At 52.6% G+C, this 16,456-nt stretch overlaps 1 protein-coding gene across 1 annotated transcript in view; it reads left to right on the top strand.

Moving 5' to 3' along the window:
- Positions 1–16,456, top strand: part of LOC117889358 (regulator of G-protein signaling 3-like) — a gene marked incomplete in the record, with an annotated part of 146,707 nt that overhangs the window by 48,445 nt on the left and 81,806 nt on the right. Inside the window, 2 exon segments of the mRNA XM_034793379.1 lie at positions 2,726–2,793; positions 9,412–9,493. Coding sequence (XP_034649270.1) covers positions 2,726–2,793; positions 9,412–9,493 — 150 coding nt within the window.

Genomic DNA, 16,456 nt, shown 5'->3' with positions numbered 1-16,456 from the left:
CAGCCTCCATTTGCGCAGTACTGCAGTTCAGTGTGACTCAGCCCAATGCTCAGTGGCTCCCAGACATCCTGGCTTGCGGCAGTAAACCTCCCCCTCGCCCCAGGTGCCTGCTCCTCTCCCCAGCTTAGCCTACGGCAGCCCCCGGGCCGCAGCCTTTTCCTCTTGCACCTGCTGCTCCGCTGGCTCTCCCTCGTGTGGCAGAAAGGGAACCGTTCCCAGCTGTCGTCCTGTGAGCCGTGCTCCTGAGGCTCCAGTGACGCCCGGTGCTGCGGGCCCACAGCAGGCCAGACCCCTGGGTCTGAGGTGACTCTGTCATCAACACTCAGGCCACTTTGTAGGGGTGCAGAATACTCCACCATGCGCTGGGCTCGCCCTGTCAGCCTCGGCCTTGGCAGCTGCTGGGCGTGTCACTCGGGCAGGGCCTTCTCTGGTAGCTGAAGGAGAGTTGTTAGTGTTCACTCTGGGAGTGTCTGCACTCGCTCTGCCACTCCCCTAACACCCCCCGCGGGGGCCCTGGCAGAGGGCAGGAATCCTGCATAGCATGGCAGGACATCTGGAGCCAAGGCGCGGATGGAGGACATGAAACACTGGGACATTTCAGGTGCTCTGAAAGGGCTCTGGGTGTTAGGGTATCACATGAGAAACTGGGACGGTAAACACAGGATGGATGGACAGCGGAGCCATCACATCCCCCAGGCCATCCTGCAGGGCTTCATGCAGCTCCATCGCCCGGTCCCTTAGGCCGCTCACTGCTGGGATGGGTTTCCTGCTCTCTAGTAGATGACATATCACTGGATGTTGGAGACTTGGACCCCAAACTGCCTTGGAGCCAGCCCAGTGTGTGAGCTTTGCTGGCCCAAAATCCAGCATTGGCCTTCTCGAGGAAGCGACAGACGTAGCTGATGGGAGGAACTCACTTGCATGACTCATCTTCGGGGGGTGGGGGGAGGCAGAGCAGGACAACTAAAGAGTCTTTTGTCCTCTTGAATGTCCTGCAATAGTCTGTCTGGGGTTAATGGACCTTGCCCCCCCATTGGGCAGAACGTAAGCCCTTCTGCTGGAGATGGGCCCTTCACACTTGTTAATATCTCTCCCCATCCGGTGATTTACACAGTCACAGGCTCACAATACAAATGCTCACATATTATCTTACACTGGGAAATACAGAAGCTATAAGTGAGATTAATGCCGGCATCAGCTCACAAGCATTCAGTAAAGTCTAAACACTGAGCACATTCGTATAATCCTAATACTGGTTTTAACAGTCCTAACACTGATTCCAGCCAGGTGTTTGTCAGTGTTAGGTTGAGGCCTGGGGACCATGACATGAGCTGGCACCTGCTCTGCCAGCATCACACTCCTGAGTTCCCCCGCCAGCTCCCGTAGCAATGCTGGGCTGTTGCGGAGGCAGAAGAACGCCCGAGGGAGGCAGCACCCGGCTTGCTGTAGCTAAGGACAGCGCTATGGTTGCAGTCACAGCAGGGACTACATCCATAGGGAGTGTGACAGGCTGCATCTCGCTGCACTTGCTCTGAGGGGCAGATTGGGATATTCTGGAAAGTCCCAGGTAAATCTGTTTAGGAGAGGGAGTCGCCCTCCTTTGTGCTGTCCCCTGAGGAGCGCTGGAGACACAGGTGGCCTGTCGGTGAGCCAGCAAGCCTGCAGGAGCTCTGCGCAATCTGAGGAGCAGGCTGGGGGTGTGCGGGGGCTGTTTGGCATGGCCCCTCCTAGCTGCTTCCCTTCCTACCAAGGGCGGCCGGTGCACGGTGCACATCACTAGGTGCTGGGGTGGTTCAGCGGGTACTGGGGAGCACCGTCTCTCCTCGGCTGGGTCCAGGGAGCATGCAGGAGGGGAGTTCCTCTTCCTCCTCTCCATCTGGGACAACCCCACCCCCGCCAGCTCCTCCTCCCCTACGGGGGGGTGGGGGGAGAAGGCAGAGGAGCTGTTCATACCTGGATTGCTCCCAGCTCTCCTGTGGAAAGTCCAGCCCTCCAGCCCAGGGCCACTTCAGGGGAGGAGGAGGGGCCTGGCCTGGCAGCCATATTGACTTTACACCACCTGGATTTCCCGACCCAGTGACACTCAGACATTGTGGTAATGGGGCCATATTCGCACGTACACAGGAGAGATCCTGGGTGACCCATAGAGAGGGGGCATCCACCCCCCTCCATGGGGACACAAGCCCGTCTTTCCTCCCTGTCTCTCCCACTCGCTGTGCCTGTCACCACACGATGCTGCTGCATCTCACGTGCTCTCCAGCTTTGGGCCAGCAGCCACCAGCCTTGGGACCACTGAACTCAATGGGTTCCCTCCTGTTGCTCCAGTGAGCTTTGGATCAGGCCCTTGCTGAGTTCTCCATCCTGCCTGGCTCTAACCTGCGGGGCTGCCCGGTGTCTGCAGGAGTGGAGCAGGCCTGGGACGGGAGATGTGCTGCGGGGGTGTGTGCACAGAGTGGGGTCTGGGCTGGGACACCGTCGCAGGGCAATGTGTGTGAAGGGCACGTGGCAGCTGCCCATCATGCCACCCTCAGTGGATCACCAGGGAATTTCTGGGTCTTCGAATAACCACAGGAAATGCCGCCATGTTCCAGTCTGGAGCTGGTGCCCCCATAGAATTCATGGTGCTTGGCCTTTGTGCAGAGGGAGAAGACGCTGTTAAAGGCAGAAGTGTCTGCATGGTGCCTAAGAGCAGCCTATGTGACATGCTCTTTCTGTTGCCTTCTAGAGCCACCACTGGCGAGCCAGCGGGCTGAACTAGGAAACCAGGAGGCTGAGAACATGGAGCAGCTCAAGGTAGGTGTGCCAGGGCCAGCGCTGCCCTGACAAGCTGAGCCCAATGGCTGCAGCACAGCACTAGTGACCCAGGGAGCAGGGGCGGGAGAGGCTGTTCCCAGGTCAGGAGCGGGGCAGGAGAAGACGCTCATCTGCACAGTAGCAGGGCTGAGTGAAAGGGCAGAGACCAGCAGGGAGGAGAGGAAAGTCTGGCGTTGCTGAGCAGGGGATTCAGAATGGGATCGTGAAATGAGTGGGCCTGTGATGGTTTCTCACACGCAGAGACGAGCCAGAATTCCATTTGCTGTATACAACAAAGCACAATGGGCAAGTTTTCATGAGAGAGAGCGCAGTGTGTGTGGCTCCTCTGTGGCAGGTTGTGTCTGAACACAGCATGGTGGCTCCTTTTGCAGCCAGGAAGGAGGTTTCCTCTCCGTTTAGGCTCTGTCCACACTCCAGCATATAGGCTGATTTTGTAAGCAGTTAGTGACTCTAAATGCAATTGGTGTCTTCATGCAGCATGGTCAGTAGCCAGGACCCATGGCAACTGCAGGCCTAGGCTGCCCCATGGCTCTCTTCTGGCACCTGGGTCAGCGCTCTGTTTTGTTGCTGTGTGAACTGGACCCCTGGCCATGTAACCAGGCGGTTGGCCCCCCTCCCTCCATTCTCTATGTAGTATAACGTCCCAGGGTGCACTGTTACTGCTGCGGTATGTGTGTCTCCTGGGCACTCTGTCCCCTGCTGGGGTCTTATGGGATAGGGGTCCAAATTTCCCAGGATGCACTGGTATGTACCTAGCTGGGTGGCGTGGCAGGTGTAGGTGCAAGGCACAAAGACTCCAGCGTGGACTCAGCGCCCCACCCCTTGTGACCAGGTCAGATGGGAGAATCGCAGCTGGTTAGAGTGGCTGGAGCTGCAGTGTGGATTGGGCCATGAAGGTGAGATCGGTGGGAAACAGGCCATGAGCGACGTGCGCTGCATGGGGAAGCTACCTGACAATGTGGGGATGTGCCTGTGCTTCCCTGCACGCGTGCTGTGGGGTGGAGCTGGAGAGCCCGGAGGCCATGGAGAGGCCTTGCTCTAGCTCGGGGAGAGGAGTGATTCATTCCAAAGACGTTCAAAGGAGCCAGAGCTGTGTGACTAGACCCGGGGGAGGTGGGGGGGGCACATCTGGGTATGGAAATTGTACAGCGGGCCATGAATGCTCACAGAATTGGGGCTTGGGGAGTGGGAGGGGGTGAGGGCTCTGGCTGGGGGTATGGGCTCTGTGGTGGGTCCAGAAATGAGGAGTTCAGTGTGTGGGAGAGGGCTCTGGGCTGGGGCAGGGGGTTGGGGTGCGGGCTGGGTGGGTGAGGGCTCTGGTTGGAGGTGTGGACTCTTGGGGAGGGGCTGGGGATGAGATTTGGGGTGCAGGGGTTGCTCCGGGCTGGGACCAAGGGGCAGCATGGGGGTCAGGGCTGGGGCAGGGGGCTGGGGCGTGGGAGAGGATTGGGGCGTGGGAAGGGGTCAGGGATGAAGGCTCCGGGCGGCGCTTACCTCAAGCAGCAGCATGTCCCCCCTAAGGCTCCTACGTGGAGGCATGGCCAGGCAGCTCTGCATACTGGCCCGTCCACAGGTGCCACCCCTCAGCTCCCATTGGCTGTGGTTCCCGGCCAATGGGAGCGGTGGGGATGGTGCTTCGGGTGGGGACAGCGTGCGGAGCCCCTTGGCTGCCCCTACATGTAGGAGCCAGAGGGGGGACGTGCCACTTCCTCCAGAAGTTGCGCGGAGCAAGCCCCCGACTTCACTCCCTAGCAGGAGCTCGAGGACTGCATTAAAATGTCTGAAGGGCCGGCTGTGGACCCCGGGCTGTAGTTTGCCAGCCCTGGACTAGGCCGTGCTACGCTGCACTGAGAGGGCCCTTCCTGCGGACACCTGCTGATTTGTCTGAATATGCTGCGTTTTCACCCGACGTCTTTCCAGTGGATGTAGGGTGACCAGACAGCAACTGTAAAAAATCGGGACAGGGGGTGGGGGGTAATAGGAGCCTATATAAGAAAAAGCCCCCAAAATCGGGACTGTCCCTATAAAATCGGGACATCTGGTCACCCTAAGTGAATGTTACATTAAATCCTTTGCCATCTGAACGGGGCGCTTGAGACCGAGGCCTCTTGATTTATAGGAGAGGCAAGGATGGGAAACAGCAACACAAACACAGGGCCCACGTCGGAAACTGGGCCCAACCGGCTCTGTGATTGATCTGTGCCAAATTCGCCTCGCTGCTTCCCTCAGCTGCATTCTCAGTTAGTTGTTTTAAACCGTAGGTTGAGCTAGACAAACCAACCCAGCGCCCTTTCTCCCTCCCTTCCTCTCACATAGGCAGGGTTTAAATTCAGCCGGCGCTGGCCGGAGTGGAGCTCCCTCCAATAAATATTTTCAACCCCCCTGGAGTTTTTCTAGCATGGTGGGGGGATGGGTAGCTCCGGGAAATGCCCTGTAAGAATGAACACTGTCACAGTCACCACTGACCTGAAAGATGGCAAACTGGGGGAGGTGGAATGGCGGCTTGTCAGTCAGCGTGGCCCCAGGCTGGCAGGGCTAGACACTGCCGAGCCAGTTTGGTTAGTGACTTCAAAGCAAGCCCTTTTGTCCTCTGCTAGTTAAAATCCCTCTCACCCACTTGTGTTTGGATTTCTGTGGCAGCCACTAGGCCACGCTGCAGTGACAGTGACTCCGGGGCCTGGTTTGGTTGGGGTTTGAAGCCTTGCCTCACTTCTGCCCCGTGGAGGAAGCTGAAAGGAGCTTTCTTCTTGCTTTGTTAAGCTGCATTCTACAGGGGTTCCTTGGGAGCTGCTGCTGCAGTGTGCAAAGAGGCCATGTCACACAATCCAGCTTTGCACTCTACGGCTGACTTGAGTCAGAGTTTTGCTGTGCCTTTAATTCTGAAATTAAACCATGGGTGCCACTGACCTCCAAGCTTTGGGTCGTACTTCCCCCCCGCCGCCCCCTGTAAACACAAAGCAGTATTGTGCATGTGTGTTCTTTGAAAACAAATTCTTCCTTGGTTTTCTAAAGTAGAATCACTTTTCCTCCCGTATCTTTAAACTAGCCTACGAAATCTTTTTACTGAAGTGAAGCTTGTGCAGCCAAGGCCTGTGAAATGCTGCTTACACATCCTCAAAGTGTTTGTGAGAACCTTGCAATAACAAAGTGCTCTGTGCCGCTGAAGAATGTAGCAGGAACAAAAGCCACATCAACAGAGAAGGGACTAGGGAATACTGAATAGTTGACAGGAATTTTAATATAAAACTCTCTCTCTTCCTTGTCACTTGGAGTTTTCAGGAAGCCCTCTGTCTTATCGGAAAGCGGCATACAGCACAGACAGGGGCTTGGGAGGTGAAAGGTGGCTTCCTGCCATTCTTCTCTAGCGCTGGGTTCCCATGGGCGGTCATGCCAGTTTCACTGTGGCTTGTTCCATGCTGTTGTGATACAAGGAGACCAGGATTCCTGCTCCTTTGAGGGATTTAATTTCCATGGGCTAGCGGCAAGTTTAGAGCCTGCAATCATGAATCGCTTCAATGGACTCTGCAAGGTGTGCTCAGAGCGGAGATACAGACAGGTCGGTGGAACCTAACCCTAATCCGAAGGCAAAGTGAATCCATCTGGGGGGTGCATGTCTGAGTTAGGCATATGTGCTTGTGTGTGTTCTCCCCCTGCTGCTCTGGCTGTGTGTGTCAGGTTATTTCCCGTGTATTGGTGTGTCAGGATTGTTTTGCAAATGCCATTATAGCAAAGATCGTGGAAATGCTTGGCAAGTTGGCGTCTGTGTATGAATGATCGCTGTCTGTGTACGGGCAGATCCGCAGAAGTGTGGATGGCCCCATGGTGGGAGCAAACATTCAGCTTGCGCTAATGGCCTGAGTGTTAGTGCTCTAAGGACTTGGTGTGTCCCGCGGAAGAGCTAAGCTGAGCAGTAGTGTCCAATTTACCATTCATTAGTGGAGCGGAGGGCACTGCAGATCCTTCCTTGTGTTTATAAGGAATGCATTAGGGAGACAAGCTAGTTCCATTTGACACTGACGGCTGCTAGGAAAGAGTTTTGCTGAGCGTTAGAAAGGAAAGTTCCAAGTTCTGTCTGACCGGGTTTGTCCGTGGCTCTGTCTGTCGCAGGGTATTTTTAATGGTGTAAATGTGGCTGTGTAGATGAAGCTGCCTTGGCTCCCCATTGCTCTGCAGTGGGGTCATGGCTCACTCCCAGGCAGACTGAGGGGTCCCAGCCCCTTTGTTGAGTTCTCCTGTTTACCCTAGTTCTGAGGCTAGGGCTGGAGTTGCGGGATCGTGTATCTGTGGCACTGCACTCCCTTCAGTGCAATGAATTAGTTTCACAATCTAGAAGCGAAGAAGACAGAGCAGAAGGAGTCTCCTTGGTTAAACATGCCCCATCCAGTCTCTGGGCTGGATAAAGGCAACTCCACTCCGCTCTGCATGTGGCGATGGTTTACTATGACTCATGTCTTGGGCCATGTTAATTCTTGGTCTCCCATAACCATTGAAATCTCCCCTGGCTCCTCCCCCCACACCAGGGGTGTAGAGTTCTGATAACTCGATGCCCTCTAGGGTACTGAAGTCACACGCCATCTCTGCACCCACCTTCCCGGTGTGAGTTCACACTTCCCAGCCCTTGTCTGCAGGGGCAGACGCACAGCGCTGGTGCCAGCTGGGAGCCGTAGCCCAGACCCCGAGCTCCAGTGATTTGATCACTCCATCGTGAGGAACAGAGCTGGGTCCCTTTTTCAGTAATGAAGATCTGTGCTCAGCTGCTGGTTCTCTGGATGCTACATGAGCAGAATTGACTCCAGCTCACTCTCCAGTTGCTGGGCTGGCTCTTCGGGGCCAGCAGGAGAAATAGCGTGTCTCTGCCAGGGAAACCTGCCGCTCTGACCTGCAGACCCACCCACAGGACAGAGTACGACGGTGCTGTTTTCACCCTGTCCCCACGTTTGAATGGGCTAGAGGGGTCGCTGCTGAGTGACATAAAACCCCCATCTCCCTTCAGGGCTAGAGTGTTTCTGTCAGTGGTCAAGGGGCAGAGGTGGGATGGGAAGCCAGCAGGGTCAACGAGAGGTAGGGAAAGCTGGTACAAATTACCGGGCCCTGGCGGTCCGGAAGGGAGCCCGGGGCCCGGCTCCCCCCCCCCGTTGGCCCTGTTTAGCCAGTCTGCCCTTGCTGGGGGGCCCGAACCTGCTCTCGGTGGACCTGGAAGCCAGTGCTGAGGTTCCGTGGCGTGGGGCTGTCCCAAAGAGCTGCTCACCGAGCTCTGGTCAGGACTCCCAGGCCTAGAAACCCCCTCTGCTGCTCCGGCCCTGTGTTCGAGCTATGTGTAGAGAAGAGTCAAAGCTGACGAGCCACCACCAGCATTTTGGCCTGTTTGTGACCCACCAACCCCCAAAGCTACCCAAGGCAGTGGGCTGGGCCTGCTCTTGATGATGCTAGTGAAAGGAAGTTTGGGTTCGGAAGCCCACTGCCATGCTAGGGAAATGCTGGGAAACAGGGCGTGTAGCTCGGCAACCGGATACTATTGTGATTTCATCTTCACTTTATTAGAGCAAAAGATATAAAGAGGCTTGGATTAAATTCTCCTCAGTCAGGATCTGTGGTTGCTTATACTGGGTCTCTCAATGGGATCTGTCCTTCTGGCTGTTTATTTCCAGAAATCATATGGGTCAGTTGGTTTCCCCACCCCCTCCTTTTCAGTAAACCAGGAAACGTGACAAACGTCTCTGAAATAACATTTATAGGAACTGTGACTCTGAGCTCCCGCTGAAAGCCAACCTTCAACAAATGAACTTCACTCTATTCATGAGAGCTCACAGCCTCCAGGGTCAGCGTGGCGAGGGGAGCCTTTATTTTGTTCCCTGAATGCTGATGGAAAAAACCCATTAACACTCCATCTCTTCCCTTCAGAACTCCTTTCAGCCTTATCCTACTTAATGAAAAAACTTTAGCAGAAAATAATGTGTGAGGCTTTCAGAGCGTCTTCATTCCAACTGCTTTACAAATATTAATATACTAAGTCTTGCCACAATCCTGCAACGTAGGGAAATGTCATTATTTACATATTACATAAGGGAAACCGAGGCACAGAGAGTTGCTCAAAGAAGTCACACCGGAAGTCTTTGTCAAAGCCAGGAATAAAATCATATCTCCTGGTTCCCAATCTTCTCCCTTAACCCATCCTTCGTCCCACCTCTAGAAGACGCCATTGGTTATCAAGAGAAATTCAGGGGAGGGGAATTGTGTTATCTGCCTGTAGTACAGGATACACAGCTCACCTGCTCACAGATTGCAATGCCAAATTTTTGGTGATTTGTAAATGCCCTTTTAAATGCCCTTGGCTGCAGTCCAGAGTCAGATATGTCAGCTATGTCCTGGCCGTCTGCAGTAGTTTATGTCCTCCGACAAAGGGAGGACTTTTATCCTGACAGATGTTTGTTGTCTCTGAACAGTCCATCCATCCCTCTCCAGTTGGCTATGCAGATGCTGTTTTAATGTAGGCATAAAAGTCCTGGGGCTGTGCATGAGCAAAGTGCTGAGTTCTTACTGGTCACACACAGTAGCTGCCTTCCTGTGTAACAGGATGACTCTGATGTCTGTTTTCAGATTACAATCCCTCGAGGAAGGGATGGGTTTGGCTTCACAATCTGCTGCGACTCTCCAGTCCGTGTGCAGGCTGTAGACTCTGGTAAGAGAACAACCCATTTTTATACATCTTTTATTGTTGGACTGATTTGAAAGGGACTCCCTGGCCCCCTTTGCTTCCCTGTGTTTGATCCTGTCTTAGGAGCCTCTCAAACCTCACAGAATTTTCCTTTTCTCTTGAACAGTTTCTTTTAAATGTCCCCTTTTTGCCTCTAATGAGGCCAGAGGCCAGCGTGGCTGTCTCGTCACAGCACTGCCTGTGCTCAGCGCTGTAAGCTCAGCAAGAAGGTATTTCAGTGTGACTGCTGGGCACAGGGACTTCTATGCCATTTCTTGGTGTTTGACACAAAAATGGTGGCAACTAGTTTTTACCTAATTGCTCATCGAGTGAGTAAAATTTGATTATGTAACGAGTACTGCACATAGCCAGATATTGGGAGAGAGCATTAATGGCCTGGTCTAAAGCCCATGGAAATCACTAGGAGTCTTTCTATTGACTTCAGTTGGTTTTGTATCAGTCCCTTCATTTCCACAGCAAAAGTCAGGAATTGCAAACATTAAGTGGAAAAACCACCTTAACTCTGCCCCTTGTGCTTATGCCTCACAATACAGTGTTTAATGCTGGGATCACATACAGGTTCTCAAATAGGACAATATACCATTTGTGCTACGTGTGGCATTCTGCAGTGTTTTGGTGTCAGTCTAATATACGTACTAGTACTGGCTGAGAAAGGTATTTCACCCCCACAAAACATTTAGACAAAAACTATTTTAGATGTTTTTGTTGACATATTTCGACAGAATTTTTCATTTTTTTGCCCCCCCCCCCCCAAAAAAAAAAAAAAAAATTCCCAAAAAAACAATTAACACTGAAATTTGTTTGGTTTTCAACAACCAAAAAATTTCAGTGGGTCAGGCAAAATGTTTTGGCTTTACTGAAAATGTTTGCCAAACAGGCCAAAATATTTCAGGTTTCAGTTGTCCAAAACTGACAACATTTCACAAACCGTGGGATTTGAAAACGGACGCACTTTGGGTTCTTTTCATTTGCGATCTTGTTGTTGAGCGTTTATGGGACATGTTTTCAAGCTTTTCTCCTGAATCATCAGGGTGAGAAACGTATTTGTCTCTCCCACAAAACTGACCTGGAAATCTAGTTTGCTATCCTGTCCCTGCCTCCTGAGGTATGAGGAACCCAAATCTCATCTGCTTTTCCCGCATGTGAGTAACTGGGTCCTGGGGGTGTCGGAGGAGGTGAAAGCGCATCGCTGCCCCAATCCCAGGCCAGGCACAGCCTCCTGCAGCTGGGATGCAGCTTGCATCTCCTCCATGACATGGCTCAGCATGGGGGCTGCCGGACCCCAAGGTGCGCTCCCTGCTGCATGCTGGTCTCTGCACGGCTGATGTGGAGACTCCTTCCCTGGAGCACTGGGGGTTCAGAGGCACCCCAAAAGAGTGCTCTGCCTGTGGTCCCCACCCCAGTGCAGGCATGAGATGGTGCCGAGGGCACGCTGCTGGCCCTCCCAGTCACAGGGGAGTTCCCCCCGCGAGAAGAGCCATGCCTGTCCCGGCTGGGGAAAGCTGGCAGAAAACGATGACTGCTTCTGATGGAAATAATCAACACCTGCTTGTGAGAAGCTAACCTGCCAGCCCACCCTGAGGAATGCCATAGGCCACAAATAGTCAGGAAGCTAACACTTGATGCAGGAAACCACCTGTCACTGCCCCACCTGTAACTTCCCATTCCTTGGCAAAGTAACTGAGAAGCTAGCAGCAGCCATGCTTCAACAGCAAGTCTGCTGCATCCTGATGCTTTGTCATTGGGCGTGAGAGCAGGGACAGCCGCGCTGGCGCTAAAGAGAGGCTGCTCTCCTGGCCATGGATGTAGGCCCCATGTTGGTGCTTCCATGTCGTGACTTCCCTGCAGCTTTCAAACCAATTACCACAATGGTCCGGTCAGTGTGGGGTGCAAATCCAGACCAGTGCATGGTTGTGTCATCACCTGCCCTGTAACCCTGGCCACTTCACAGTGCTTTGTTGCTGTAGCTCTCAGACTGGGCTGCTCCCAGCTAGCCCGCCAGCGTGCAAGTCACCCCCTGAGTGTCCATGTGCTAGACGGCCTTGGTTCAGCGGCTCTGACCCCTGTCTGCAGCCCCCACAGCGACTTCCACCAGCCTTGGCAGGGAGACCCTCACGCACTCCGAGTCCTGAATTTGCCCGAAGCCACGTGCTCTGCAATATCCAGCCCTGTCCTGGGCAGATCAGAGCTTTAATATGGCTTATTTGTTCCTCTAAAGAGACAAAACCACATCACAGCTTATGAACCTAACTGGGGTGAACACAGCACTGAGTTGGTTTATAGTAAAATAAAATATTATTAACAATTGGCCATAGGTTAAGTGCTGCTAAGTAAAAGGAATAAAGTTAGAAAAGGTAACAAGCAAATACAAGTGAAAACATGCACCTAAGAGTCTAAAACTTCACCTAGCAAGATACAGGCTTTGTTCAAGATGGTTTCTCTCACCAGTTGTTCTTCCTCCCTGCCGTGGCTGACTTTTCCTCAGCCAGGACCTTCCACAAAAGCACCAGGGGCTGGTTTCCCTTGTCTTCTTAGGTAAATGATCTTTATCTAAGCAGGTTTCTCACCTGCATTCAGTTCCAGAGACTTCAAGCCCCCCCTCCCCTCTTGGTTGAAGGACCCATCTTTCTCAGCTTGTAAGAGCTCTAGCCTCTAGTGATGGATGCCTTCTCTCCCCACTTATATCTCCCACAGGTCAATGACCTCGTGCTGTTCTTCCCTTCCTGGGGGCTTCCCATCCCCCATATGATTTCGGTATAAATGAGGCTTCCATTGTTTGAGTCCATCATACTTGATTTACATAGGAGACAAGTAGGTAGCTGTGTCTGGGCAGACTGGACAGCAGAATCTCAATGAGCATCCATAATTCCTCCTCTAGTATCAATACAGACATTTTACCACCAGCGTGGTACAGGCATCCATAAAAGACCTTCCATGATGCACTAATATTGTATTCAATTAGTTGATTCAATTGCTTATTATTTAAGATTTAGACTCCCCTGTCTTTATAGCTCCAGTAAAGTTTCTCTACCTTGCTGGGGCCTAGCCAGGTAGTCTCTTCCTCACACTTGTTAGCTGGAGAGCTTTGTTTAGCTGGTATGTCAGTACATTCTCATTGTCTTTCAAAGTACTTTGGAAGTAACTGCCTGGTGGAGAAAGCTCGGGGCTTTGTTTAGAGTGAGCTATCTCCGGTGTGACTGGCAAACACATTTTAAGAATTATAATTTCAGTTTATGTCCATAACTTTGCATCAGTTGCTTGCACCTGTATGACATGATGAGCTTTCCAGTGACAGGTCACATGACACCTCCTAGCTACAGATGATAACAGTAGTGAGTTGGGGTATACTAGACTGGTCAGGCCAGCTGATATCAGGGGGCCCCTTGTCCTCTGCCCTCGAGCTGTTCATAATGTCCCAGGCTGCTAACCTGCCTATGTGACATAGTGGGATGGATGGCACTGCACTACAATGGCTCCACTTATTGCTCCAACAGCCCCAGAGAGTGGAAATGGGCAACTGCTTCTCTTCTACAACCCCTCTCCCCACCTGCAGGTCCCCCAGAGTAGCCAAGGGCAGCTGGTACAAAGTCCATCTGGGCAAGTCCAGAGTGGTGGGGGTTGGAAAGGAGAAGTGCTTAGACCTGGCTGTTGCCATCCTCCCCTTCCGTTGAGGGCATCTGCCTCCATTCATCCAAGTAGCATGGAACGTGGGGCCCTGTTTGACTCAGCCGGAGCCTAAGAGAGAAGATGGCGTTGGTGCATCGTCCACCTCCAGCTTGCTGGGAAGCTTCCCCACTTTGCTCAAAGGACGGCCTGGGCACGGTGGTCCATGTCTAGCTTCCCCCAGACCATGTCAGTGGAGTTCACTGTACCCAGGGCACAGTGTGGCTGCCATAGAGACAGTTACTCATGCAGAATGCGACATCCTGTTCCCTCCACGGGACCCAGCTGGGCTCGTCAGCATGAGTGTGGGTGGCCCCGTTGTTCTCTAGGAGTACAGCTAACAGCTGAGAATGTGTCGTAGGGACAGCCAAAGAGCCAGACTGAAGTGTCCAGAACTGTAAAACTGCTGGAGAGATTGTCTTCAAACATGGCTCGCGTTTTCTGTCTTACTCAACAGCATGGACAGTAAAGGAACCAAGTGTGTCTCTGGTGGAGCTGCATGGCAGTTGGTCAGATTTCCTGGGTAAACATGAGGTGTTTGGAACTTGTGTGTACATTCGCATCAATGGCTGTGTCACTGGGGTACCAGGGGGGCCACACTGAGGTTACTTAATTAGGGCAAACTGCAAAGAATGGGGCAGAGAATCTCCAAAGCTGGTGGGCATTCCAATACTTAGATCCACCAAGCTAGCCACAAAACAGCTTCTATAATACCTTACTGGTTACCCAGAAGCCAAAACACAGTTCCCTTAAAGCAACCCACCTTTGGACTTCCACCCAGACACCCAAGTCAAATATGATGAGGATTACTGAAAATCTTATTCATCATTTAAGAAAATTCTACCAATCCCAAAGGATTGGGCACATTACCCACCAGTTCAATGACTATTTCAGATCTTACCAAAATACACGTGTACAGCCAATTCCTATTAACTAAATTAAAATTTATTAGAAAAGGAAAGAGAGAGAGTATTGGTTAAAAGATCACTATACATACAGATATGAATACAGTTTTATAGTAGAGATGGGAGATTTAGTGTTGCAAAGAGTTCTTGGATCAGGCTTGAAGCAGTGATGAAATAAACTGCTGACTTGTTAAGTCGGTTGGTCCCAAATGATTGGAAGGTCCTCAGTCCCTTGGATAGAATGGTCCCATTAGTATAAGTCCATAGTCCAGAGGTTTGAGCAGGTAAGTGGCAAAATGGAGGTGTTTCCAGGGCCTTGTATAGCTCTGCCATGTGGAGGGAAACCCATTGTTCTAGTTTGTGGAAAATTACAGATAACAAGATGGCGTTTGGAGTCACATGGGCAAGTCACATGTCCATGCCTGCTTTGCTTTGTCATAGCGGAGGCCATTACCTGTACTCTAGTTAGAACAATCCTATGGAAGTCTGTCGGGTGTGAATAGGCTTCTTCCGTGATTCATTGCGTTTGCTGATGAGCAAGCGACTGGAATACTTCATTCACAATGTGCTGGCCAGACTGGATGCAAGTTACCCTGTGGGTGCTATCACAGGAGCAGACACATTTGAGCTACAGATACAGAGTCAATATTCATAACTTCAGATACAAAAATGATACCTGCATACAAATAGGATAATGATATTCAGCAAACTGTAACTTTTCCATTGGTGCCTTACTTGACACAATTTGTACAAGATTTGTTGCAGTTCTATAACAGTGGTAGCAACAATGATCTACATGGTTACCTTTAATCAATGTCACGGGCTGGAACTGTAGTGAGACTGTAGCATGTGCATTTTACAGGGACGTGGTGTTTGACTTAAACAGGTATCCATAAATGACACTAACCTCATGGTATGCTTCACCCCTTGTTGGCCTGTTGCACACGCATCTCAGGCTAGCAATGACTGTCAGTTATTACAATCTGATGGCTTGGTGTTGTCTTCTATGTGTAGGAGATTGAAGGTCTCAGAAAAGTTCCTAGTGGACATATATTTTTATCACATCAACAAGCACTGCCATTGACACTATTAACTCTCACTGGGAGTGGCCGGGGGAGGACCCAGTAGGTCAGACACGATGCTCACAGGGTGAGAACAGAATCTGGGCAGTAAGGAGGAATGGGGTCAGTACGGGATCTGGGCAGTAGGGAGGGAAGGGACGGGCAATATGGGATCTGGGCAGTAGGGAGAGAAGGGACAGGGGCAGTACGGGATCTGGGCAGTAGGGGAGGGAAGGGACAGGGGCAGTACGGGATCTGGGCAATAGGGGAGGGAAGGGACAGGGGCAGTATGGGATCTGGGCGGTAGGGAGGGAAGGGATGGGGTCAGTATGGGATCTGGGCAGTAGGGAGGGAAGGTACGGGGTGAGTATGGGATCCGGGCATTAGGGATGGAACAGTTGGGGTCAGTACAGGATCCGGTTGGTAGGGAGGGAAGGGATGAGGTGAGTATGGGATCTGGGTGGTAGAGACAGAAAGGAGGGGGTCAGTACAGGAACCGGACAGTAGGGAGGAAAGGGATGGGGTCAGTACAGGAGCCGGACAGTTCGGCGGGAAGGGACGCGGTCCGTAAAGGATCGGGGTGGTTCGGAGGGAAGGGTTGGGGTCGAACCAGATCCAGGCAGTAAGGAGGGAAGGGATGGGGTCAGGACAGGATCTGGATGGTTCGGAGGGTAGGGACGTGGTCAGTACGGGATGTGGGTGGTAGGGAGGGAAGGCATGGGGTCAGTATGGGATCCTGGCAGTTCGGAGGGAAGGGATATAGTTAGTACAGGATCTGGGCCTTTGGGAGGGAAGGGACAGGGTGAATACGGGATCCAAGCGGGAGGGAGGGAAGGTACGGGATGAGTACGGGATCCGGGCGGTAGGGAGGGAAGGTACGGGGTGAGTACGGGATCCGGGCGGTAGGGAGGGAAGGGACGGAGTGAGTACGGGATCCGGGCGGTAGGGAGGGAAGGGACGGAGTGAGTACGGGATCCAGGCGGTAGGGAGGGAAGGGACGGGAAGGGATGGGATCCTTAGAAGATCCGGGCGGTAGGGAGGGAAGGGACGGGAAGGGATGGGATCCTTAGAAGATCTGGGCGGTAGGGAGGGAAGGGAAGGGATGGGGTCCTTAGCAGATCCGGGCAGTAGAGAGGGAAGGGACGGGATGAGTATGTGATCCGGGCGGTAGGGAGGGAAGGGAAGGGGTCCTTAGAAGATCTGTGCAGTAGGGAGGGAAGGGAAGGGAAGGGATGGGGTCCTTAGCAGATCCGGGTGGTAGGGAGGGAATCGACAGGGTCCTTAGCAGATCCGGACGG

Source organism: Trachemys scripta, chromosome 17 (assembly GCF_013100865.1).
Source record: "Trachemys scripta elegans isolate TJP31775 chromosome 17, CAS_Tse_1.0, whole genome shotgun sequence".
Taxonomy (NCBI): Eukaryota; Metazoa; Chordata; order Testudines; family Emydidae; genus Trachemys; species Trachemys scripta.
This window is presented reverse-complemented; position numbering and strand designations above follow the sequence as displayed.